Source organism: Phascolarctos cinereus, unplaced genomic scaffold (assembly GCF_003287225.1).
Source record: "Phascolarctos cinereus isolate Bilbo 61053 unplaced genomic scaffold, phaCin_HiC Scaffold_2;HRSCAF=192, whole genome shotgun sequence".
Lineage (NCBI taxonomy): Eukaryota > Metazoa > Chordata > Mammalia > Diprotodontia > Phascolarctidae > Phascolarctos > Phascolarctos cinereus.
The window spans coordinates 218,571,207-218,598,245 of NW_027555625.1; the positions used below are offsets into that span (position 1 = coordinate 218,571,207).

The window sequence follows — 27,039 nt, forward strand, 5'->3', positions numbered from 1 at the left end:
AAGTGAAAACATAGATTTTTATAATTTGGTTTTATAGTGACATTTCCCCCATATTCCTTTCAGAGAGCATTTTTATAACAAAAAATGATTTTTTTTCAAGAGAAAAATAAATTCAGAAAAAAATTAAAGGACATTATAGGCAATGTTCCATATCAGTGGACTCTCCCACCTCTGTGAAGGAGTGGATGAAAGGAGATGGTGGTATCTTCTCATATCTCTTCTTTGGGTCTAAGTTTGGTGTTTATAATTTTGTAACATTCTGTTTCAGTTGCTTCTGATGTTCTTCCCCCTAATTATACTGTTTAGGTCATTGTGTATCCTGTTTTCCTAGATCTCCTTATTTCACTTTGCATCAGCTCATATAAATCATTCCATGCTTCTTTGTATCAATCACTTTTGTTATTTTTAAAAGCACAATAATATTTTATTACATTCATATACTGCAATTTATCTATTTCCTAATCACTGGGCATCTATTTTGTATCTAGTTCTTTGCAACCACAAAAACTATTGTAAATAATTTGGTGCATGTGAATCCATTCCTTTTATTGATGACCTCTGTGGAACATATAGATAGTAATTCTACTTTGTTAAATGCTAAGGGTTTTATTTTACATGTTTATTTGATCATTTCTCTTTCTTTATGGCTATTAAGCATATAATAAATTGTAATAGGTTTTCACATAAAGCTTTCATAAAGCATAGCATTCTAGTAAGAGCAAGAGAAACCAAATACTTAATGATCACCTCCGATGTGCAAAGCAATACTTTAGGTCAGAGGTGTCAAATTCCCAGAGAGAAGTCCTAACCAGATTAAAATATAATTGGGAAATATTTAACACAACAAATGAAAATACAATACAACAATGTTAATTTGTGGTTTTCTAAGTTAATATGTGGCCTTACAGGGATCCATTTCTATTTGAGTTTGACACCACTGTGATAGGTGATGTGGTAACTATAAATGAGATGATTAAAATTGATTCTGTATAATTTTCTTATTGATCCTATTTATAAGTAATTCAATTTGTCCAGTAACTAAATTCATCCTGTATAATTTTCTTATTGATCCTATTTATAATTCAGTTTGTCTTGTAACTGCTTTTGTCCTGTAAGTGCTTAAGTCATGGTTCTTTGTCTCTTAACTTAGTTCAGAGTTCCACTGACCTGTAGTAGGTTAAACTTAAAAGTCTATATATTCTTGCTTCAAGGAATTTTGCTAACTTTGGGATATGTGTGTAAACATAAAGGGAGTCAGGTCTAATATCTTCTTAACATCTTTACTCCACCAAGCTATCCTTCAAGGATGTCTGGTTTGCTGTCCAAAAAGTCTGGGCTGCTATCTGACCATTTAGACTTAAACAATAAGCACTTCTTAGTCTCCTGAGAAAAGAAGGGGGGCATTACTAGTCCCCATTACCAAACTTCCAACCAATCATGTTGCCCTTAATTCCATGATGTCGTCTACCCTGTTCTGTTCTTTGTTCTATACTCCCCGAAATCCTATATAAGGGGAACCGTCCTCTTGCTAGGGGTCTTTGGCATTAATGGAGGCAAGTCACTGACCCATTTATTGAAAGGTTAGCATGCCCCTGCTAATAAATGCTATCTTGTCTGGAGATCTGCCTCAGTTTACTCTTTTGTTAAAATTCAAACATGACACAAATAAGTGTAAAACACTGTGCTAGTTCTTAAGATCACACTCTTATTAATCATTAAGAAATAATATAACAATAAGCAACCTCATTAAATTTTTGATCATACCAAGTTGGAGTCAACCACAGAAACTGGAGAACCTTATGTACTGCAGGCACTAGAGTGACTCCAAACTCCCACTAATGTGTTGAATCAGTCTAAGGTTAACCTCAGGGAGTTTGAGGGTAGGGGTCATTTTTCTAATGCTTTAGTGCATGAATCCCAACCATCTTTTAGAAAAGGATATTTATTAAGATGGTATAGTTAGTAAACATCCCCCCCCCAAAAAAAAAGTCTGTGAAACAATGACCCACAAATATAGTCTAAGGGAAAGTAGGCTCAGGCTTGGAGAGCACATGTAACAAAGTGGGCACAGCTCCTAGAAGTCCTTTTGCTGGAGTCCTCAAGAAGTTTCCCTCAAATATGTATAATGTTCTTCTGGGCTATTTGTAGAGCTATGCCTCTTTGTCTTGGCCCCTAATCTAAATACTGTAGTTGTTAGTTGTTCCAGAGACACTGCTATGATGCTGATAGAAGATATGAAGTCTTAAGTACCTTTGAGGGTCACAAGGTCTTCCTCTGAACAAAGGCAGGTAGGAGAAAGACTGAAATCCAGGGCTCTGCTTCTCTTTTTCCTCCCTGCCACCAAGTCAATTCCTTCTTAGAGGTTTAGCAGGAATGCCCTCTCTTCTACTTGCTCAAATACACCAGGTTCTGAAATAGCTCCCTGATTTTATACAGGCCCTATAGGGAATTAGTTTTTTCAACTAATCCAAATAAGCTTCCTATGCAAGCCACTCCAGCTGATCAAAGACTTTTTTTGCACTTAAAAGTCTATGACTGAATGAGACTTGTTCTCAGCTGATTTAAAGTATCACAAGCAACATTTTAGCACTTACTTTAAGAGGAATGGGATATTTTGACCTAAATCAGTCAATCCTGACCTTTACACTTCAAAAACATAATCAGAACTCAAAGCAACCTAGTATGCCGAGAAAATAGTTAAAACACAATAATGCAAACAAACAAAAATGAATAAATTCAAAATGATTGACATGCAGGAAGTGAAGAACAAAAATGCAAGCTGTGCAATAACCAGGCTAACTAGGGTGGAAAAATGAAGTTTACTACAAGGCAATGAGAAACAAAATGATACTACATCTAGGAGTCAGAACTTAAATTCTATTTTATAATATAAATACATATATATATTCAAAGCAACTGGAACTATGGTGTAAAAGAACATGAAGTCCCATTATATTCAACAACAGTTCATATTTTCACAGATTTAGAGCTGAAAGGGACCTTAGAAATCATCTAGTCTAACTCCTTCATTTTATATATGAGGGAATTTAGACCCAGTTAAGTAAAATAAATTGTACAAGTTCATTTAGATATTAAATAGACTAGCACTCTGACATCTCTACTGTACCATCCCCCTTGTGATAAATTCTTTCTTTCCAAAAAGAGATGAAAAAAGAGCTAGAAAATGGAATGTATGTTGGAAGGAGCCTCTCTTTTAGCAGGTAGTTATTTTTTCCCTTGTATTTTCATACTCGTAGGCATCACAGAAGTCCTTGAATATCATAAAAGATAACTGTCAGCAGAAAGTTTTGAGTTCTAGCAGGACTTTTATAAATTCAGTATTCTATACCTCTCTCAAAGAGGATTCTCCTTCATTTTCCTGGGGTTCGAGTTGTCAGAATGCACTTGGCAAATTTTGACCTTTTTGGCATGACTGGTGGCAATAACAAGAGAAGATGGTAAGAAGGTACTGTACCTGAGCTGCTGGCCAAGAGGTGTACACCATTCACCACTGGACACACAAGGAAACAGAAAGAGCTGTAATATGATAAGAATTCCCTTTCCTCCTTTCTCCCATGTAACTTTGAAACTAGGGTGCTGACAGCACTTCCATTAAAAAAAAGCCTTTGGATCCATTTTTTAAAAAATAATATTTTATTTTCCCCCCAGTTACACATAAAAACAATTTTTGACATTCATTGTTTTTTCTTCAAGTTTTTAGTTCCAAATTCTATCCCTTCCTCCTTCATGAAACAGTAAGCAACTTGATATAGATTATACATGTGCAATCATGTAAAACATTTCCATATTAGTCATTTTGTGCAAGAAAGCAGAGAGAAAGGAGAGAGAGAATGAAAGACAGGAAGGAAGGAAAGAAATAGGTTTCAGTCTGTATTCAGACATCAGTTCTTTCTCTGGAGGCGGATAGCATTTTTCATCTTGAGTCCTTTGGGATTGACTTGAATCATTGTACTGCTGAGAATAAACAAGTCATTCACAGTTCTTCATCATATAATATTGCTGTTACTGTGTATAATGTCTTCCTGGTTCTGCTTACTTCACTTTGTACTCTGGATCCATTTCTAAAATACTAGATCATAGGATTAAAGATTTAAAGCTGGATGGGACCTTAGAACTTAGATGATCTAACCTCTTTATTTTACAGATGAAGAAACTGAGGTTCAGAGAGGTCAGGTGGCTTTTCCAAGGTCACATAGGTAGTAACAAAGTCAGGATTTAAACCTGGATCCTTTGACTCCAAATTCAGTACTCTTTTCATTATTTAGTTGAAAATTCAAACCTTGGCAGAAGCAATTGGGGCTTTGCCACTTTAGGGATTTTAAAAACAAACTATGTTTGATTTTTTGAAACATGAAAAGTAAATGTAATATAATTTAAATGCCAAATAAATGGATTTTTTAATCTGATTCAAATTCAGGAGACTGGGACAAAGAGACTGCAAAACAGTTTGCCAAAGAGCTAAGTGAGTTTATGAATCATCATGGGAATATCTTTTTTCCTAGACTTTAGATTCTTTACTCTGTGGGGAGGTGAGGGAAGGAGGGAGGAGGAAGTAGGAAAATACAGAGACTTTGGATAGTTAGTAATACCCACACATGGAGAGAGTGACTAAGGTCTGCTAGGTTTTACTAGTACAGTCAATCCTCAACATCTGAACATTTAACTTTCATGAATTCAAGCATTTGCCTGACTTTATTAGTAACCTCATTTTCACTTTTGAGTTGGCAACCATACACATTTGAGGCTATGGAGAGTGGAGAAAAAAATGACAGTTATGAAACACAAGTCTGTGGAATGGCTGGTATCCTACTAGGCATTTCACTGGTCTTATTCACCCTACTGTTATAAAGAGCTCTCCATGTACTATTAGCCTTTAAAACTCAAGTTTTATGTTGCAATTATGCCCTCAAAGACTAGTCCTTTGGACTGTAAGGTGATGTTGAAACCTCACCAGTCTCATCATCTTCCAATAGCAGCAACTAAAGTCCTAGCAACCTCTCCCATCATTTTCAGAGGGTGGCCAAAGTAGAGAGCTTCACAACAGTAGATTATACTGCACAACACCCTCACACTGCCATCTGACACAATGGAAAGTAAGATTCAGGGTAAAAAATATTTTAGTTTTAAGAATTTTATTTGCTGTACAGTATTTATGGTACAGTATTATAAAAAGTGGATATTGTCTGAAATCAATGTTTTTTTCTTGAGATGTTAGCACAAAAGGTCACAAAATTCTAGGGAATTACCAGTGAGAAAAATGTTTTGCATGTTACCAATTTGATTTTGTGTACTGCATTTTATGGGTTATTTCATGGTTACTATGTTAGTAAAATTGTATGTTATCAGAATTAATGTTTTGTTATAAAGAACTGTATGCAGAAAAGCATATTTCTAGCAATCTCTAGCAAAAGATTACAGTTTTTGATGTTTACAAGAACCTAAACTCCTATTTTCCACAGTTTCGATGTATCAACATTCCCATTTTTGACCCGTGCACCATTTTCTAGGAATGTTACCCCCACAAAAGCTGAGGATTGACTGCACATGCACAGTAGCTTGAATTGGTAATTAAAGTTTCAAGAGTACCACCTGGTGGCTTCACTAGATATAGCAATGGGAATAGTTAACTATTCTAGCCACACAACTCTAATAGTACACGAAGCACTACTCTCTATGAGGATATGTTGCTTTAAAACCATATTAAGAACATATGAACAGAGAGGATAGGCACATTAATGGACTACTGGTTTTTGAATCATTAATAGGAATATCTTTACTCCTAGATGATTCTGTAATGCAAATTAGAATTGCTAAAAAGTCACTAACCTATACATAGCAATTTATCTAGTGATATCACTATTAAGCCTATGTGACCAAGAAATTAAAGAAGAAGGGAAAGGACCCATATGACCAGATATGGCTGCACTTTTTGTTATAGCAAAGAACTGGGAACAAAATGGGTACCCCTCCATAAGATAGCTTAATAAAACTGTGAATGTAATGGAATATTATTGTACTATAAAAAATGATGAGCATGACAAATTCAGAGAAACCTAGGAAAACTTGTATGAATAGATGGAGAATGAATTAAGAAGAACCAGGAGGACAAATTTCATGACCATAAGTATGTAAAGTAATTAAGGGTTTGAAAAGTGACTGATCTCTTGAGATTTGCAGTTAAGAGTAACAAGCATTCCTTCACAGCCCTGAATGTGATTTGGGACCATCATGATCTTTCATCCAGTTTCCCATGAATGCAAGAAGTATAAAGAATTTTAGAGAAAGTGGTCTATTTAGTTGTTTTTTTTTTTAAAGGTAATTGGGCTTAAGTGACTTGCCCAGGCTCACACAGCTAGTTAAGTGTCAAGTGTTTGGTCTAAGGCCAGATTTGAATTCAGGTCCTCCTGACTTCAGGGCCTGTGTTCTACCCACTATGCCACCTAACAGCCCCTGAAAGCCATTTAGAAGGAAAGTTTGTTAATAATAGCATGACAGTTTCAGAATATACAATGGGAAGTCAGATGAGGATAGAAGTGTTGAAGGGTAAAGCTGAGGTGAACAAGATTGAGAGAGAAGGGAACAGTAGCAAAAAAAAAAAAAGGGACTTCTACTTAGCCAGATAGTGATTCTGAACCACAGGGAATGAGGATAAGAATCTAATTACTGGGGATAGAAAGAAAAAATTATCATAGATATTTTGAACAGCCGAGAAGGTAGGGACATAGACAGAAAAAATATTACACTGAGGAACATTGAAATCTGAAATATTTTCACTTAAAACACCTTGTTACATAGAATTGTAGAATCTCAAAACTGGAAGGAAGCTCAATGGTCATCTATTCTATCCCATACCTGAACAGGAGTCTTACAGACATTTCCAACAAGTGGTCATACTTAAAAGACCTTCAGTAACGGGAACTCAATATATTAGTTCATCTTTAAAGAACAGGTATATGGCTAAGTAGTTACTGATACTATCTAAATCAAAAACTACTAATATTGCTATTAATGAGTTTATTATCTTCCTTTTTTTTTTTGGTGAGGCAATCAGGGTTAAGTGGTCTTGCCCAAGGTCACACAGCTAGTAAGTGTCAAGTGTTCTGAGGCTGGATTTGAACTCAGGTGCTCCTGACTCCAAGGCCAGAGCTTTATCCACTGCACCACCTAGCTCCCCCTTAATGAGTTTATTTATTAATGAGCAACTCTATGTATGCTTTGATATTCTATCTGCTTATCTACTTGTATTTTGCATGATGGATCTTGGATTCTACATTTAAGTATTCTACATTCCAAATTCTCCTAATTGCCTCCTAAAAAAAAGTTCAAATTCCTCAGCTTATTATCTGTAAGGATGCAATTCCTATTTACCTTAAAAAATACATGTTTGAGTTCTCTTATCACTGGAAGTCTTTTAAGTATGACCACTTGTTGGAGATGTTATAGAGAGGCCTTCTGTTTAGGTATGAAATAGACTAAAATACCACTGAAGTTTTTCCAACTATGAGATTCTATATTGCAAAATATTTTAAAAGCAAAAATACTACAGATAGATTTCAACAAACTGTCGCCTCCCCAAAATAAGTTTCTATAAAATTCTTTCTGTTCTTACTGGAAATAAGGTGAATCTTAATTCTACTTAATTGGTTCAGAAAAAAAAAATCCATTTTAGCAAGTCACATTTTTTTTTTCTTTTTGGTGTGGAAACTATGATTTTATCTATGTGAGGAAGTTTCCCTATAGATGCACATCAGTAATTTATAGCTTCAAAGAGTTGTATGGAAATATGTAAAGGTTAAGTGAGTTTTCCATGATCACAAAACTAGTGTTAGGAAAAATATGAATTCATCTCTTCTTGACTCCAAGATCTGCTTTCTCTCTTCCATGCCACATTATCTTTTAGAAATATATAGGAACTGAATATGTTTTAGATGAAAGAAGGATTGAAGAGAACTTTTGTCCAGACTAACTACAAGCTAACAAAAATACTGAACCCTCCAAATGATTTAAACTTACTTAATAAAAACTAATAAGACCAAATCACTGTTTTTCCTAACCAATTAATTTATATTCCAATTTCTGTGATCCTCCCTTGTTCTTGAGTCCATTCTATTTATTGTTACTTGGTTTAGTGATTTCTTCCTTTCATTTTCTTTGCTCTGTTTGTTTGTTTTGCTAAGCAATGGGGTTAAGTGACTTGCCCAGGGTCACACAGCTAGTAAGTGTTATGTGTTTGAGGCCTCAAATTTGAACTCAGGGCTTCCTGACTGCCAGGGCCAGTGCTCTATCCACTGCACCACCTAACTGCCCTGATTTCTTCCTTTCTTCTGGAAGAACCATTATTATATGGTTTCCTTGCTTTTATAGCACTTAAAATTAAACTACCATGTAGCTAAGAATATTCAATTTTGGGTTCTTCATTTTCAAGGTTCTGTGGTTTCTATTTGTGTTGTGATGTTTTTCCTCCCCAAATTTAATTTTATTCTAATTAATAAGCATTTGTACTCTCTTTCTTCCACTTTCTCCCACAAATGAAAAATAAAAAACTTGCAACAAAAATGCATATTTAAATAAAAAAATTCTCGTGTTGATTATGTTCCAAAATATTTCTCATTCTCTATTTTAAGTCTCTCACTTCTCTGGCAGGAGGTAGTTTTCATGCTTCATCTTCAGTGTCTTGGTTTGTCTGTGAAATGGTCAGAGTTTCAAAGTTGTGGGGTTTTTTTACTTTTTTTTTTAGGCAAGTGGGGTTAAGTGACTTGCCTAGGACCACTTTTTTTTAATATAATATTGCTATTACATAAACACTATCTTAGTTCTTCATACTTGTGAACTAGTTTATATAAATCATCTTCCCAGTTTACTCTGAAACTGAAATTTTTTTTTCATTTCTTATGATACCATATTCCATTACATTTACATGCCATAATTTGCGTAGTCATTCCCTCAGAGGTGAGTACCTCTTTGTTTCAAGTTTTTGATCTGAAAAATTTCTGGTTATTGGGGGGGGGAGGTGTGCGTGCATGTGCGTGGCAATTCTTGGAAATTTGTTTTAAGGATTTCCTCAAATACATTACCCAAATTCTTCTTTTTTCTAGGTTTTGGGGGATGTAAGTAATCCTGCGATTGCTACATCAGGATATTGTTTCTAGATCTATTACGTGGTTTTATATTTTCCAATAATATTGATAATTCAGTGATTTTTTGAGATGTTCTGCATTCTGTGCTATTTTACTGTCCACATTGCTGCTATGGATTAAACATGTTTTTTCCTATTCTCTTTTCCATGTTGGTTATTTTTTTCATTCTTTTAAAAATTTTTGCTTAAGTTCATTAGGTGAGTATTTCCTTTTTTCAAGCTCTTCTATTATTTGGTCTTAGGATTTTCTTAGCATGGTCAATTCTTGTGTAATTTTTTTCAATGTGTCATTTATCCTTTTGAGCACATCTCTCAGGATATCTACATGGTTTCTTTTTCCATTTTTGTTGCTTCTCATACTTCAGAAGTTTCAATTGCTTTATAATACAATAATCTTCTTGCTAACTTTTTATTATAGTTAATTTTTATTTTCTTGTGTAGGTGTATGTGTGTTTTATCATTTATCTTCTCTTTGATGTTTCTCTTTGTTGAGTTTTGTCTGTTTGGTTTTCTTGTGGAACTTATGAGAAGCCTGGTTCCCTTTAACTCTCAACTGATATTTTGGATTAGTTTCTTTGGCCAATTAACTTCAGTAGGCTTTTGGTGCTGGATTATGCAAATGCATCAACCTAGATTACTCTGCAAAGATTTTTTTTACAGGTTTGATTTGAATAGATTATTTGGGTGGACACAAAGTTTGTTTGAGGAATGCAAAAGAAGGGGGAAAACCTTAAGAATTTCTTTTAGTTTTCAGTGTTGATTATTTTATTTCACTAGTAGCTAATGTTATAGTACCTGTGGTCATCCTGTAGGAGAAAAAATTAGTTTGTTTCTTCAGTGTCTAACCAAACTTCAGACAATCAATTTGCATTTCATACTGAGAGTGTCTGCATCCTTGAAATATCACAAATATTTTATTTAATAAAAATTACTACTAGCCCACTTCAATGTCATCATTTTTAAGCAAATATATAGTTAATGGCAATATCATGTGGTACACTTCCCCCATGTTTGGTGCTTTTTAAATCTGGGAAAAATTTTTTAAAAAATTTAAAAAGTAATTGGACTAGATGAATTCTCAGGAGCTCCCCTCAAGCTCTAACATGATCCTATACTGTTTATAGGAGCATGTCATGTAGGAAACCAAAAACTATCCATTTTTAAGATTAAAACATCAACTATAAAAATGGTACCTTTTAAAATATGAGCTGTATAAACTGCAATAACTAAAGTTAACAGCCTATTCTTATATGAAGTATAATCACTTCATGAAGGAAATACCAAAATGAAAATGTATAAATTTAATATATGTTACATATGAATTTTTATTTTAAAAAGTCCTTACCTCTTCACAGCACCGTCTGCTTACAATAGCCCTATAGTCAATCCTATCCCAAAGCTGATCCCTTAACTTTAAGAAATTAGGAAACAATTTCCTCCAGTTTTTTCCCAAAGCCCATGGAAAAATTTCATACTTTGATTCTTCTTCATCTTCTTCAACTGTATTAGCCAGATACCTATAAAAATGTAACACAATAATATATTGTCATAGTATCATGAAACAGAATATCTAATCTTATCCCTACTTTCACTTAATGTTATATTAAAGAAATATACAGAATATTAAAACTCCATTATAAAGCACCAATAATAATCCATTTTATTCCATTGTGGGTCAAATTTTGTAGTTATATGTACTCTCTCACTTATTTGGTATTTTCTACCCCATCTAGCACAGTGTTCATCTTAAATACCTCTCAACTGACTAAAAAAGAAAAAGCCAATAATATAAATGACCAGTGTATTCTTACACCAGGACTCTAAAGGGGATGCTACCTTCATATTGTAGTGGAAAGACTATTAGGCCTGGGTTCGAGTTCCAGCTCTACCACTGACTAGGTAAACCTGTGGACAATCATAACCTCTCTGAGCGTTAGTTTCTTTATATGTAAAATGGGAATAATAATATTTATACTACTGACCCCACACAGCTGTTATGAGGATCAAATTAAATGTGTAAGATATTTTGAAAACTCTAAAGCTTAAGAGAAATGTGAGTTACTGTAAATAATTTTTTAAACAAATACTTCACATTTACATCGCATTTTATGGTTTAAAAAGCACCTTTTCCACAACCTTGTGAAGTGAGTACTATTCTGTCCATTTCACATATGAGGAAACTGAGGTTCAGAGACATGAGGTGACTGGCTTATGATCATACAGCTAGGAATAGGATAGGATTTGAACCCAGATCTTCAAGATAAAGACAATTTCTACTACATCATATTTCTTCTCAAAATAACTAAAACATATTCATATATACACGAGCATAAAATTCATTATAAATACAAGCATTTGATAAATTATATTGCACATGTATGTGCTTTCCTTTAGTTTAAAATCTTGAGAGTAAAGTCCATGTCTTCTAATTGTTATTATATAAAGCCAACCCACAGCTAGGTACCAATCAGTGTGAATAATGGTGTCTGTGAAGTGACTGGATGTATTTAAATTTGTATTATTCAAAGTCATAATTATATAAAATATAGTCATCGATTCCTCCAATGGAAATATGTAGTATAACTTCCATTTTCCTCTCTGCATTTGGAAATGTATATTTATTCCATATTAAGGGATGGAATACATGTCTTTCTTTAATGGCTGATTCAGATTTACATTTGCCTTAAGAATTACTCTTTTGCTGCTGACAGACTGCACAGCATGCAACTTATTTTATCCATTTCATAGTTATGTGTTTAAACTTTTTTGTTCTGTTTAGTTTTTGCTAGGCAATGGGGTTAAGTGACTTGCCCAGGGTGACACAGCTATAAACTTTTTAAATATCACCAATTCTCCTATAAACTGCAAATTGTGCTTACAAGTAATGACCCTGAATAGCAGCACTGCATTCAAGTACAAAGTACATAGAAAAAGCTACAATGTCAGGAAAAAAAAAACTGCACTAACACTTTTGGAACACTTTGTATATTCTTTCCTACTACATGACAGAAGTCTGACTCACAAAGACTGAAGCACTGAGCTATTATCATTTAACAGATAACAAAACTGAGGTAAAATGACTAAATTCAATGGAAGAGCTCAGAAACAAAAGTATTCTCTTGTCATAAACCACTGTTTTATACTAAGCCATGTGTACTAAAAGGCAGTGAGGAATGAGCATTTTCTTGTTCTGTGAATGAATTTTCACAATGGACATCCACAACTGAAATATTTTAGAACAATAAGTATTCTGATGACACACAAACTGGCAATTTTAAATTAAATACTCAACCTGGAAAAATATTTTTAAAAACATTTGCAGCCCTATAAAATAAAATTAAATAATTGAATGGAAGTAGCTTTCTAAAAGTACAAAGCATTGAAGAAATGCAAGTATTAATACCACTAAATTAGTATTTTGGTCTATGAAGAAAAATAAAGGTTAGCCATAGTACAAAATAAAGTCTGGGAAAAGGACATAAAAACATTCTTTCCCAAAGTAAAAAACTTAAACTTTTACATAAGAATATCTCTTAAACCAAATGCAATGACTTTAGATAAAGTTTGCTTTAAGTTGTTACTTTATACAGAAGAAAGAACTTTGTGCAGAAAAAATTCTCTTACACAACTAGATGAAAGAAAATATACTTACAGAGCAATAAAGAAATTTATTCTGGTATGCTCGCTTATACTAAACTTAGCCCTCTTGAAGTAAACAAAGGTCATAGCCAGAAGATACTAAAAGACAAGGGTTAAAATTTTAATATTAATCCTTTGTTTTAAAAAAAAATTACTTAAAATGTTTAACACTTTTAAATTTTTTTTGATGATCTAAGGCCTTAAAATATTAATACAAATTTTTAAACTTTATATATTCTTGGGAAAAATATTTTTCTTTACATTTTATTTTTAAATTAACAAGCATTTATTTTCTCTCCCTCCCATCTCACTTTAAAAGAAAAAATTAAAACAAAATCCTTAAAACAAATCTGCACAGTCAAGCAGAAAAAAAAGTACACATCATCTGTGACCACAAAATATGTCTCATTCTGAATCTTAAATTGATCACTTTTCTATTAGGAATTTTCTATTAGTATCATGAAGAACATTGTCTATTAGCCCTGTGCAATCATGATTGGTCATTGCAATGTTCAAAGACCTTAAGTCTTTCAGAAGTTTATCTTTATAGTATTCTTATATAAATTGTTCTGACTCTGCTCATTTCACCCTGCCTAAGTTCATACAAGTCTTCCCAGGTTTTTCTGAACCTATCCCTTTCGTTATTTCTCATGGGACAATAGTTACTGAATTAACATATTCATATTCCCCAATTGTTCAGCCATTTCTCAACTAATGGACACACCCTCGGTTTCCAGTTTTTTCCTACTACAAAAAGAGGTGCTACAAATACTTTTGGATAGATTGTTTTCCTTTTTTTATGGCATATGCCTAGTAGAGAAACTACTTACTATATTTAATTTTGTGTCTTCTATAATTAATACAAAAAAGTGAGAAAATGTAATGTCCTTGCCATAAAATTGTGATAAGAACAGGCTCTTAAATTGAAAAACATTATAATACAATATTATTATAATATTCGTGTATGCTGACAAAACAGACCTCTTAAAAACTATGTAGCCAGCTCATTTAAAAAATTGTTGGCTTTAAATGAGATATCATCAAAAATTAGTATAATATAAAATTTTATATTTAGGTGGATGTGAAGAATATCTCTGTCTTATACTACAAAAGCATCATATAGTATATTTAGTATGATATCATAGTGGTATCACAGTACAATAGTAAAACATTAATGGTAACCTAGAATTATGATTCCTTGCTAAGCACCTTATAGACTTGCCAAGAATGATTTAGGCTAGATCAAGAGTAAATAATCAGAGGCACTAAGGATAACAGAAAACTTATACTAAAGCATCATCCCCTTGATTGAGCCAGAGAAATAAATGATGTTAAGAACTGGAGCACTGTCTAGAAAGAATCTGAAGACCATAAGTGAGTAGTGAGTCCCAAGTTTAGCTTTTTCATATAGAATTTTATTTTGATGTATCTTTGTAGTGATTTAAGTTGAACTTAGGTAATAAGTTAATGTATAATGGAAACGAAATCACTCCTGAATAAAAGGGATTGCAGGTGACCTCATTATTCAACAGCTCTCTCCAAAGTTTAATGATATCTTAAGTGACAAATCTAATGATCTTTTCTCAATCCTCATTCTTCTTGACATCTTTCCAGGCTTTAGTTTTTGTGACACTAATCTATCTTAGTTCTCCTACCAGTCTGACTACTCCTCAGTATCCTTTGTTGGACTTTCATGCAGGTAATGCCCACAAACTGCCGGTGTTCCCCAAGGCTCCATCCTGGTCCCCCTTCTCTTCTCCCTCTCTACTATTTCATATGCTAATCTCATCAGCTCTTATAGATTTAATTATCACTTCCATGGTGATGACATCCAGATAGACTTATGTAGTCCTCTCTCTTTTGTCCTTCAATTGTGCATCTTTGCCAATTAGAAATCTCAAAAAGGATCTCCTGAGGACATCATAAACTCAACATGTCAAAAACTGAACCCATTATCTTTACCCCAAAGCCTCCCCTTTTGCTAATTTTTTTATTACTTATTCTTATTACTGCTGAAGACACCACCATCCACCTGGTCTAAACACAAAAATATTTATAGCAGTAATTTGTTATAGCAAAGAACTGGATATCAAGGAGGCACCTATCAACTGGGAGATGGCTGAACAAATTATAATATATGAATATAATGAAATATTATTGTGCTGAAAGAAATAAAAAAAAGTGGTCAATTCAGAGAAATCTAGTATGACTTGTATGAGTCAATGCAGAGTAAAGTAAGCAGAAGGAGAAAAATTTATATAACTACAATATTGTAAAGAATAACAACTTTGAAAGACTTAGGAATTCTGGTAAGTTCAACGACCAACCATGATGTCAAAAGACTAGTAAAAGAATATGCTACCTTTTCCCTAATAGAAAACTGATGTATGTGTGGTGGAAACATGCTTTAGACATTAGTCTATGTATGAATCTGTTTTGCTTGATTAAGCTTATTTATTACAAGGGTTTTTGTTGGTTTTTCTTTTTTAATTGGTGGGAATGGGGAGGAGAGGAAGACTAGCAATAGTGATTCAATAAAAAGTAGAAAAGAAAGATAAAGAGGTCATTAAAACATTGAAAAAACAAGAAAATAGAACAAAAGGGGTGTGTGTGTGTGTGTGTGTGTGTGTAAGAGTGAGAGGCCTGCCAACTTTGAAACTTATTTTTTAAACTAAGCTATATGTAAAAAGAGATTTGTAGTTTCCCACGCAAGCCTCTTTTTCTGTTCTTTGTATATGGAATACTTAACATTTGTAAAATTCAAAACAAAAAATTTTTTTAAAAATAATCTAACATCCAGACTTAGATAAGTTATAGTCCCTCTGTATCCTGCATTTATTGGAATATATATATATATATATATATATATATATATATACATATATATATGTATATAAATATGTATGTATGTTACTATGTTCAAGTCTGAGTGCCACATTTTAAGATGCTGACAAAACCAGACTATGTTTAGGGTAGAGTGATCAAGATAACTGAAAGGTGGGCCTGGAACCTGTTATATGAAAGAAACTTTAAGGGATTAGGAAAATTTAACTTGGAAAAGAAATAATTTGGGGAGACAAGATAACTTTCTTGAAATATTTGAAATTCTTTCATCTAGAAGAGAAGCTGAACTTACTCCATGTGACTCCAGAAGGCAAAACTAGGACCAATGGATGAAAATTATGGGGATACAGAATGGCTCAATATCAGGAATATAATTATGTAATAATCAAAGCTGTCTATAAGTATGATGGGCTACTTAGAAAAGCAACAGACACTTTCAACGTTAGTGTTCAAACAGTTGTTGGATGACTATTTGAGAGGGATATTGTAAAAAAGATTAAGCTTTTAGGTTGAAAATGGAACTAGCTTAAGATCTAAGTTCTCTTTTGTCTTTATATCCTCAGTGCCTAGTGCATGGTAGACATTCAATGTTTGCTGAATTGAATTTTATTTGAAATCTTAAGATTTTATAGCAAATCTAAGTAGTTTAGGATTCAAAGTTTTCCATCAGCTGTTTCTACTGCTACTTCTTCAAACTCACTTTTCATCAGTCTTCTTTGTTTTAGCTAAGGCCAATTTGCTCACTGTCCCCAACTTAAACACAATGTGCCCTTTTTGATGTTGTTCCTTCCACTACTTCTGATCTACCTTCCCAATCTAACACCTGTATTTCAAGGCTGCTCAAAACTTACCTCTTCCTGGGAGCCCTCCTTACACAATCTCCTCCCACCCTATTCTGATCACTTAAGTAGTCATCCAACATTTACTGAGCAAAGAAGTTTAAAACATACTCTCCATCCTCAAAACACTCAACCACTCCCTGACTTTACAATGGCATTTTCTGATCATCTTACCCAGATCAACTAGTTGCAGCAAAGGCCAACAGACAGCAATACGGCCACCTCTGTATTACCCCCAGGACACAGCATCATAGCTGCATTCCATCATTTTACAGGTAAGGCTGTATAGGCCCAAAGAACTGAACTGATTTGCCCTAATTTACATGGGAAGTAAATGCTGATTCAACATTCAAATCCAGGTCTTTGACTCCAACTATAGTATACTTTCAACTATATATTATGGTAGCTACGTGGAATTACGGTTTTTATATTAATCGATATATGTGTAATGAATATACTAATAATTTAGTTTTCTCAAGAGCTGCCTCTCTGGTTCAGGAATGCAGCTTGAACCGATCAATCAAAACTTTGACAATGTTCACAACCCCTCGACCTTGAGTGAATCAAAGGCCTGCTTTGTGTGGCTACAAGCATTCTCAGGTTAGAGACTGGCTCAGTAAAAATCCTGTTAACACTACCTCGTGTAGCTTAAAGGATGTCTTCAGTAAAGGTGGAAGTATTAGCAGCTCATAATTCTTTTCTTCTCTCCCCTCCAGTACTTCCACCATCACCTCACTTTCCAACTTTTAGGGAATCCTTTTACTTCATGAAAAATGGCTGAGTACCCCCTTTAGGCAAAAAGAGCTCTCTCCTCTCCCTAAAAATGTACTATATAACAGTCTGGGAATCATTTGTTTCTCTCGAGGTCCCCCCCCCCAAAAAAAGAGTGTGTTTTATAGGAAACAGTCATCATAACCACCACATTCCGCTACAATATAATTTGGTGATCCTGAAATTATAATGGAATATTTACATATTCTCTATAGAGAATATTAGACTCTAACACAGTTTTTAGGATGTATAACCTTTTCACCAGTGTTTTAATAGGAACAACACTAGGATGTGTAGCAGTTTAGAAATCTATGTTCTGGTCCTGCATCTTCAGCTAACTAGCTGTATACCTTTTATTTAAGTAAACTCTGAGTTCCCTTTCAGCTTGCAACTGCTATTCCACCAGAAATCACTCCACTTAGAAACTATCAATCTTATATAATTATTTTCAAAGAAAGTTTGTTTTTATTGGAAAGAACACAAGCTTAGGTATTAACAGGCCTTAGCCCTGGTACTGGTACTTTCTCTCTGACATCAGGCAAGTTACTCTTGTGCATTTGTTTTCCTACATATAAATGCTGGAAATACAGGATGATGGGATTTAGACATGGAAGGATCCTTAGAAATTACGTAGTCCAACCCTCTCAATTTTACAGATGAGGAAGCTAAGTCTCAAAAAAGTTAAATGATTTGTTCAAATTTACATAGCTAGTAAGTAGTGACCTGAGATTGAACTTAGGCTGTCTGACTCCAAGTCCAGTGCCTTTACCTAGTTTTCTTTTCTTCACTAGACATAGGTTTGAGTTCAGTCTCCCTATGGCTATAGCAGTGGTTCTCAAAGTATGGTCTGTGAAACCCGGAGGGTTCCTGAGACCTGTTCAGGGGATACAGAAAGTCAAAACTATTTTAATAATAATAAGACATTTTAATTTCTAGTTTAGTAAACATCAATAGAGAGAACCCACCTAGAGTCATCAAAGGACCTAGGTTTGAATGCTATTTACCAGCTTTCAGACCTTGTGCAGTCACTCTCCCCCTTTAGGCCTCACTTGATCTTTACCAAAAGGCTGAAAGAGTAATTCCTGATCTGTAAAATAGGGACATTGTATCTCTGAAGTCCCTCCTAGTTCTAAATGTACAAGAGATAGTCAAAGTCTGTTCTGTTAATTTGTAAACACTGCCATCTGCTGTTCAACAGCTTCAACTGTTGTACTGCACATTACCTCAAATTAAAATTTTGCCTGAGATTGTGCTTAAGTCCAACAGAGCTCTTTGTATTAATCTTGAAATAATGCTGCTATACTAAACAAATAATTATTAGCCATCTAATTCAATTGAATTCAATTGAATTAAAGCATTTAAACACTGTGATACAAATGAAATGCTCCTTATCATCTTCAAGCTTATCTCTGACCAGGGGTAAACAAATAAACATACACCAACAACAAAGTAAATTTTTTTTATTGTGGGGGAGAGGAGAGTTCTATGACAAAAATACAAACTGAAGAGATTAGGAAAGGTATCATGAAATGGGTGTCAACTTTAACTGAGCCTTGAAGGGACCCAAGAATTCCAAAAGGAAGAGGTAAGTAGGAAAAACATTCAAAATACATGGAAAACAATCTATACAAAGGTATAGAGGTGAGAGCTGGAATGTCTTATGCATGAACTAGGTCAGTGGCCATGTGAGTGGAAAAAAGAGCACAGATGGAACAGATGTAGTGGAGATAGACCTGATAAGATTAAGCAACTAATCAGATATCACAGAGAAGGAGAGGAATGAAGAATTGGATGAAGGATGAAATTTTAGTTACTAGTGGGTACCCTTGACAAAAATAGTTAAGTTAGAGATGTGGACTTCAGTAGGAAGATAATAGTTTGATGAATTCTATTTTGGACGTCTTGGTCAGCCAACAATCTTTTTCTTTTCCATAACTGCCACTTTATGATAAAATATGGCATGGTGGTTCTTCTGTGCCTACCTACCTACATTACATGGTGTAATCAGATATCTAGTACTGTAATCAGAGCTACTCAGGAGTGCCTTTGCTGTTTGTGCAGGATCATCTTTTCCCTAGAACCGACCTCATTCTATACAAAAAGTTATACTTGAGATCCAAAATAAGACCTCTCAGAAGAACCCATTTTCAAAATTATCACTGTAACTCTTTTTATCTGAATTTCCTAAAAAATATTAAAGTACAGAGCAGAATATCTAGGTTGAATTAATCTAAATACTACAGTGCTTTCTACCATAACTGTTATAATTTTAAATGATTAATACTATTTATTTACAATAGAACAGATCTAAGACCTATAAGACCTCTCTCTCATCATATTCAATCAACATCCTACAATCCTGAAAACACAAATAGAACTGATCCAGAATGAGGATCATAGATCTAGATTTTAATATTTTCACCTCAAGAAATTCACAAAAACTGAAATCATGAAGCAGTAAAAGCACATCTCTTTTCTTAGATCTGATTAATAACACACTGGTTTTAATTATAATTCTTAAGATGTAGACACCAATGTTAAATGTCACTTGCTAATCATGACATGCTTTACCTTATCAGCAATTTTACAGCAGCAATCCATCCATAAGAAATCTTGAATTAAGTCATCATCTGCAACAATAGGTTATTATTACTTTTCTTTTTAAAATAAACTGTTTTCTTTTTAAAATAAACTATTTCTACATGAGTTATAAATATTTGCTATGAAGCTAAATAAGAACGACCAAAACAGAAATGACCTAAATATAGCTCTCAGGCACCACTGATTGTTACTGCAAGAATTACCTAACTACCTGTTGCTTTCAGCAGTTATCTTCAACCTCTTATTTGCTTGTATATAGAAGATGAGACTGGTAAAGGAAGAGATGACTATAAAGTACTACACTACTGGAGCCAATAGAATTTTAAGACATTTGCTTTGGGCAACTCTAAATTCTCCTTCTTTTCTAAAAGGCATGTAAATCAACTTATCTATATTTGTGTTCAATGTATTGCAATTTATTTATTTTGGCTACTAAGATACTGCATCACTCTTTTGTCAGATACTTGAACTAAACTTTGAATGAAAATCTGAAAAAATTGTTGTTTGCTGAACCCAAAGCATGGAAAACATTTTTTTACTGAACTACTATCTACTTTTAAAAAATGTAATAACTGACCTTAAAAAAGAACCTAAATATGTATTTTCTAAAACTAATGAATCAGAACAAAACTGAAACAAAGCAATTTTCTATATCAAACTTGAACCAAACCATTATGAATAAGCAAAATATTACGAATGATTATCATAATTATAAGCATATTGCTTCATAAAAGCAGCAAAAAAGGGAAACTGAAAACAAGCTAACAGAAAGCTTGGCATGAGATCCAACTAAGCCAGATTATCCTAAGCATTTAAAGATGAAACAAGAAGACTAAATATACATGAAATGGAACAATCCTGTCAGTGTCTTGGTGTGATCTGTTCTCATCATAAATGATAGTAGAACCACTATAATTGAACTTATCACTTCATTACCTGATTGGCTATTTGAAGAAGTTGTGGCACTTAATAAGATGAGATAGTAGTTTCACCTGATCAAGTATACACACCATTCCGTGCTAAAGATGACAATTTCAAAGGCACTCAGAGATCATTTTTCCAGATCTCGACTAAATCCAAGATACAAAAAATATTCCAAAATAAAGGAAAAGGCCAAACATGGCTTTATTTTTTAAGGTTACTCAATTATATAAAAAAATCCCCAAATAATGAAAAAGATCAAGGATGGCACTTTAACAACAAATAGGTGACTGAGAAGATATCAGAAAATACTAACCCACATGCCTTTCTTGTTTCTATAGCTTTCACAATTTTCTACAGTAGCCTCCATCTTCAAAAATTAAAGAACTATAACATACAAAAATATTCCACTTTTTTTAAATGTTAAAATAAAGAGACAGGCTTTTGCAATAGTGAACAGCTTGGAATCATTAGAAGCACTACCTAATTTCCTAAATGAACACCAGCTTGACATGCTCCTATTTAATTCTAGGTCCAGCTCATTGACCATCTGTACTGCCTATCCAGTGGGCTTCCTAGCCAGTTCAGTGTCATGATCTAGTCTATATATGTTCATCATCCACTTGATTTTTCCTACATGGATTACTAATCCAATCTCTTTAGACCATGGATGTCATTGGTTAGGACCTATAGTGTTTCTGGATTCAGTGCATTCTTATACAATTATTAAAATGCTTTAACCTACCAAATAATTTAAAGAAAGCAGTCATTTCTTGACGCTGTATAACTAGACATGGTCCTTTGGAACGTTTAGACTTGTTATTATTATGTGCATTTTTTTCAGATGTTTGCCAACTATCTTTAAAAATAGGACGCTTAAGATTAATAGCTTTTTTTGGCTGATGAGATCTACTTGATGCTGATTTTACATGAACAGTGACAGTTGGTGGCGTCTCACAACAGATCTGATTGTGTCTCATTCTGGGTAGCGAACAGATTCCTATAAATATAAAACAGAAAATATTTAATATCCTGAATTTCATTTCTACATAAAATAGCTAGCATTTATAGAATCTTAACATTGTCAGTACTATATTAGAAAACAGCAAAAAAACCACATCTTTCTATTAGCAAGCACCATGGTAGATTTGAAAATTAATTTAATTATCCAAAAAGCATTTATTCAGTTTTTAAATGAAAAATTCGGATCATCTTTAACAATCATGAACTTTAGCAATGAAATGAACTTTGAGTGATTGATCACATAAAAAAATTTCTTAATTTTTTTGATGTTACTGTAAATGGACAAAATGACTACGTTATGAAAGCAGAAAGATCAGGAAGTTTGGTGCAACTTACAGCAAAATAATTTAACATTTAATGATATGCAAAGTCAGTATTGTACTACATGATAACAAAGCACAGATGGTAAGCAGTTTACATAAAAGCCTACAATTAGTATTATTTACATAGTAGTCCAAGCATTTTTTTAAGTAATCAGGGAAAAAGTGCTAGATCCAATGGGTATCAGAAGTAAACAGCTCTGACTTTTGCAATGCATAAAGTTCTGAATAAATCATATAAATTTATTCTATGGGTAATGTCTACAATTTCATTTGTCCCATACATATTGATTTAATATTACAATGAAATTATCCAGGAGCTATATTGCTTACAGGACTAACAACTTTGTGATGTTTGGCCTCCTCACGCAATTTTGTGAATTTACAGAAATAGCCTCCCCTGAGACAGTTTAAATTAGAAAATTCAGGTGCACAATATCCAAGAGCAAATAGCTGTGCTTAGCAGTGCACAAACACGGAAGCATTTGTCTTAAGCACTGGAAGATAGGTAAGGTAAAAAGATCCTACTCCCAAACAAAACTATGGGAATGGATGACCAAAGGCTTTTTCCGGAGCTGTCTTACGGGTGTCTCCACAATTCAACACTTATGAGACATTTCAGCCCTAGTTCAAACTCACCTGTTCTAGCAGCCAGCTACCTTGAGGTCTGTAACCTGTGGGTACTGCCCCCTACTGGAAGCAAAAGGTACAGCGGTGAGTCAAATTCCATCCACACAAAATGAAAGGATGTGGGGTCTCCCTCGTGGGGTCTTAGCCCATACCACAGCTCTCGTCAAGGGAGAGCCAGGAGCTTGTGCACGCTGGCCTACACATCCCTGAACACTCCATCACAACTTACCTACATACCTTCCCTCACACCTCCCCCCTCGATGCACACTCACCACACCCACACACCTACCCTCACACCCCCCTTGATGCACACTCACCACACACCCACACCTCACACCTCCCTCTCGATGCACACTCACATCTTCCCTCACCCCCCATACACACTCACCACACACCCACACACCTTCCCTCACACCCCTCCATGCACACTCACCACACACCTTCCTTCACATCTCCCCCCAATGCACACCCACCACACACCCACATCCCCTCCCTCACGCGCTCCCCACCCCGCTTCAAAAGCTTCACACGCACTGACCGGGCCTGAGCGGACAGCCCAGCCACGCCCGCTTAAATTCAACACCGCCCCCTCTTCGGCCTATCCTCCCTCCCCACCACTGCCCCACCCGCTACTCCTAGGACAAGGAGGGGCGATAGACAAGGCCGCCTCAGTCCGGGGAACTGTCCAGGAAAAGCCCCGCGGGAAAGCGCCCGATGGACGTCCCTCTTCGCCTGCTCGCTCTCTGGAGCCTCCGGGGCAGAGGCGATCTCCTGAGGCAACCAAACCTGGAGACGGGGGAGGTACCTGGGAGTGACAGAACGCCTGGGCTCTAGGTCTGTGGAACAAAGGACGAGCAGGGGCAAATCCTGTGGCGTCCGGCCTCACAGAAAGTCGGCAGCAGTTACTTCACTCGACGGCAAACAGCTGAACACCACGGGACACTCCGCGCCTCCCGCCAACCCACAGGGAGGGAGCGCGAGGAAGCGCGAGCCCGGCTCGAGGCGACCAATCAGAGGGCACCAAGGAGCCCGGGGCGGGGCGTCGCGCGACCGCGCGGGCCGAGAAGTGCGCAGCCCTCCCCGCGCCACGCGCCAGTCCAGTCCGCCGCTCACACCCAGAGAGCTTGGGCCTACTGCAAATGTGGCAGAGCTGCTGCGGCCATAATTAACGCCCCGCATCGCCATCATCTTGTCCACTTGGGCAGGCCTTTCGGGGCCTGTTTCTTCTTCCGTGCTGGGCCCCTTCCAGTTCTAAGTCTACTGCGGGGACGGCCTAGCTTAGGCGCCTTCCACGGGGTACCAGTGGCACCGGCTTGGCACAGCCTGGGGGAGGCAGGGAAATTTGTGTTCTGTTCCAAAGTGTATGGCGTGTAATGAACTCTTTATAATGAATAAGCAAATACATGAAGGAAGGCTTTATAATGAATAAGCAAATACATGAAGGAAGGCTTTATAATGAATAAGCAAATACACGAAGGAAGGCATGCACTGGGATGTTATTCAATTAATGCCGATTACCAAGTTGGCAAATATTAACGTTTACTTTTGCGTGGATCTTTTTTTTGGGGGGGGGCGTATCCCAGAACCCTATAACGTATAACTACCGCCTGTTAGTTATTTTCTTCTAGAGAAATTGTTTCTTTAGAGCCAGCTCAGGGGCAGGGAGATGTAGTGGGAAGAGCACTAATTCGAAAATGGAAAGACCCTAGATTCTATGGTTAGCTGGCTGGCACACCAGTAAGGGTGTGACTTGACTAAGTACTTTCGTAGTACTAAACTCTCTGGAAAAAAAAAAGGGAAGTTGGATCTTATTCTAGTTGGACAAGATCATAAGATTAGATTTAAGCGGGAACAGATTGTGAAAGGTATTTAGTCCAATCTCCCCCTTTTGCAGATGAAACTGAGGCCCAGAGAGAGAACCACAGCCTCACTCCTGCAAGCTTTCTTCTATGGGCCTGTAAAAGTCAGGGAAGGGACTATGTTTTGTTTCTTTCAATAGTATATAGCACCTGCTGTCCTCACTAGCTTCTAAAAACAAAGGATCATAGCTAGTGAATGCTTTTAGTCATTTTGACAAATTTCCTTAATACCCAACATAATTAGAGACCTAAAGACAGAAAAAAAAGACTTTCCTCTGGAGTAAATGTGCTACTGAAGGCAAGTGAGGAAGGAGTGCATTTCAGGCAAAGAATAGCTTGCATGAATACAGAAAAGTAGGATTTAAGAATTGAAAGGGAGCTTGGACTCTGTTCAGTCCAACTTCCATGAAGGGAAACCTCACACAGAGGTCTCACACCATACAAGACTAGGGAACAGAAGTCAGATTTGTCAGGAATGTTGAGCAGCTAAGGAAAATAGTATGAAATAAGGTTCAAAAGATAGGTTTGAAACAGAATGTGGATGGTCAGACAAAGGAGTTTGTGTGTTATCCTATAGGCAATAGGGAGGCTACTGAAGGTGCTCAGAAGAGAACAGATCAACAGACCTCATCCCTCTCATTTGTGAAGCTTTCTGATTCTCTCTAGTACAGGCCTTGATCCTGATTGATTACGTGTTCTTAGGCAATGTTCACAGGCAACTCCTTTGGGAACTATAGTGCATGCAAGATTAATCAGTAGATGTTTGAGTGTATTGTGTGTACTCAATAAGGACAGAGACTATACCTATGAGTTTCTTGGTATAGAAAGCCCCCTTTTACCAGTGCAGGTTGGCATCTTTTCTGAATCTTATAAACCTTAGAGCTGCCTTAAGTACTGAGAAGTGATATGATTTGCCAAGGATTACATATAGGCAGTATGTGTCAAAACACTTGAGCCCAGGTCTTCCTGGCTTGGAGGTCAGCTCTGTATGCTACATTCAATACTCAATAAGTCAACAGTGTGACACAGTAGTAAGACAAAACAAAAACAAAAACTGTTAGCCTGAATTAACAGAAGTACAGCAGCCAAAACAAAGGTTTTTGGTTTGTTTGTTTGTTTTTTACAGTATCCTGGTCAAATCACAGCTCAAGTAGTGTTTAGTTATAGAGGCAACATCTTTTAGGATATAAAAAACCTACTTACTGAAAAGTCTTATTCCTATGACTTTATTGCAGCATAGAGGTGACCCTAAGTTCTCAAACATTATTCCAGAGGAACACAAACTCTAACAGGATCTATTAGGATGGACAGGCTTTGGATATGATCCTGGTGACATACTTTGTTGACTGTCCAAGAAGTAGTCTAAATGTGGAGCTCACTATGAGCAAGTTGGCCACATAAATCCTTTGGCTATAGTGACACATGAAACAAACAAACAAATACAAAATGGCTTTGATTACTGTGAGAATCCCTTCTGCAGTGAGGATTAGGTATGGTAATAAAGAAGGCAGGGGTGCTAAGAGTCACCCAGATTTTACACTGTCTATAAAAACTGGATGTTACTATTCCAAATGTGAAATATTTGTTGAGCAGAGAACTGATATAATATTTAAGGAACTGAACAATATCCATATTAACCATTCCTCCTATAAATGAAATCGTAAAGTCAAAGCAGCTCTAAATTGCATAGTGATGTACTAGAGACCAAATCAGGATTAAACTGTGAGAAGATTTCAAGGAGGAGTTGGGACTTCAGCTCGGTTTGGAAAAATTGGGCAAGAACTGGAAAAATCAAAGAGAAGCCAGAATATTCCAGGAAAGAAAACCAGCATAAACAAAAAGGTTAAATTTGGTAATCCTCTATGTTTTATCCTCTACCTAGGTTTGAAGTGCATGCATTGACTATTCACAGCCTGACCTCACTGATGACTGGCATGGAAGCTTTGAAAATGGCCCCCTGTTCCTGAAGGCTCACCATATTGGTACTACATGTAATGTATACACTTGATCAATCAGCTTTAGTAGTACTGCAGCTCACAACACCCAAATGTATGTGGTCCACCAACCTCAGCTTCCCCAGGAGGAGGGACTATACCACTGTACCACCAGGCCTGGCTTAATTCATTTAAAAAAAAAATATCTATCCAATTAGCTGATCTGCTTCATTCACTCTTGCTAAATGTTTGCTGGCTTGAGTCACTGGCAACTTAAACAAATAACAAATAATCTCCCACACATGGACAACTTCCAAATTTACATCTCTAGCTCTGACCTCTCTGGGAGACTTTTCTTCTCAGTATCCCTAAATTGAGAGGCAGTGTAGATGTATAGAGCCAGCCTCAGAGTCAGGAAGTCTTGAATTCCCATCTCTGACACATACTGGCTGTATGATCTTGGGCTAATCACAACTTCCCAGGGCTCCTTTACACTAACAA

At 35.7% G+C, this 27,039-nt stretch overlaps 1 protein-coding gene across 1 annotated transcript in view; it reads right to left on the reverse strand.

Annotated features, from left to right (window-relative positions):
* SPDYA (speedy/RINGO cell cycle regulator family member A) overlaps positions 1-23,698 on the reverse strand; it is a 30,977-nt gene extending 7,279 nt beyond the window's left edge. The window contains exons 1-6 of the mRNA XM_020983769.2: positions 23,551-23,698; positions 22,755-22,808; positions 21,518-21,772; positions 19,822-19,880; positions 12,810-12,895; positions 10,503-10,674 (exon numbers count right to left, since the gene is read on the reverse strand). Of these exons, the coding sequence (XP_020839428.1) occupies positions 10,503-10,674; positions 12,810-12,895; positions 19,822-19,880; positions 21,518-21,752 (552 nt within the window). The 5' untranslated portion in view covers positions 21,753-21,772; positions 22,755-22,808; positions 23,551-23,698. The remainder of the gene's footprint in view (positions 1-10,502; positions 10,675-12,809; positions 12,896-19,821; positions 19,881-21,517; positions 21,773-22,754; positions 22,809-23,550) is intronic.
* Positions 23,699-27,039: the final 3,341 nt, after the last annotated feature.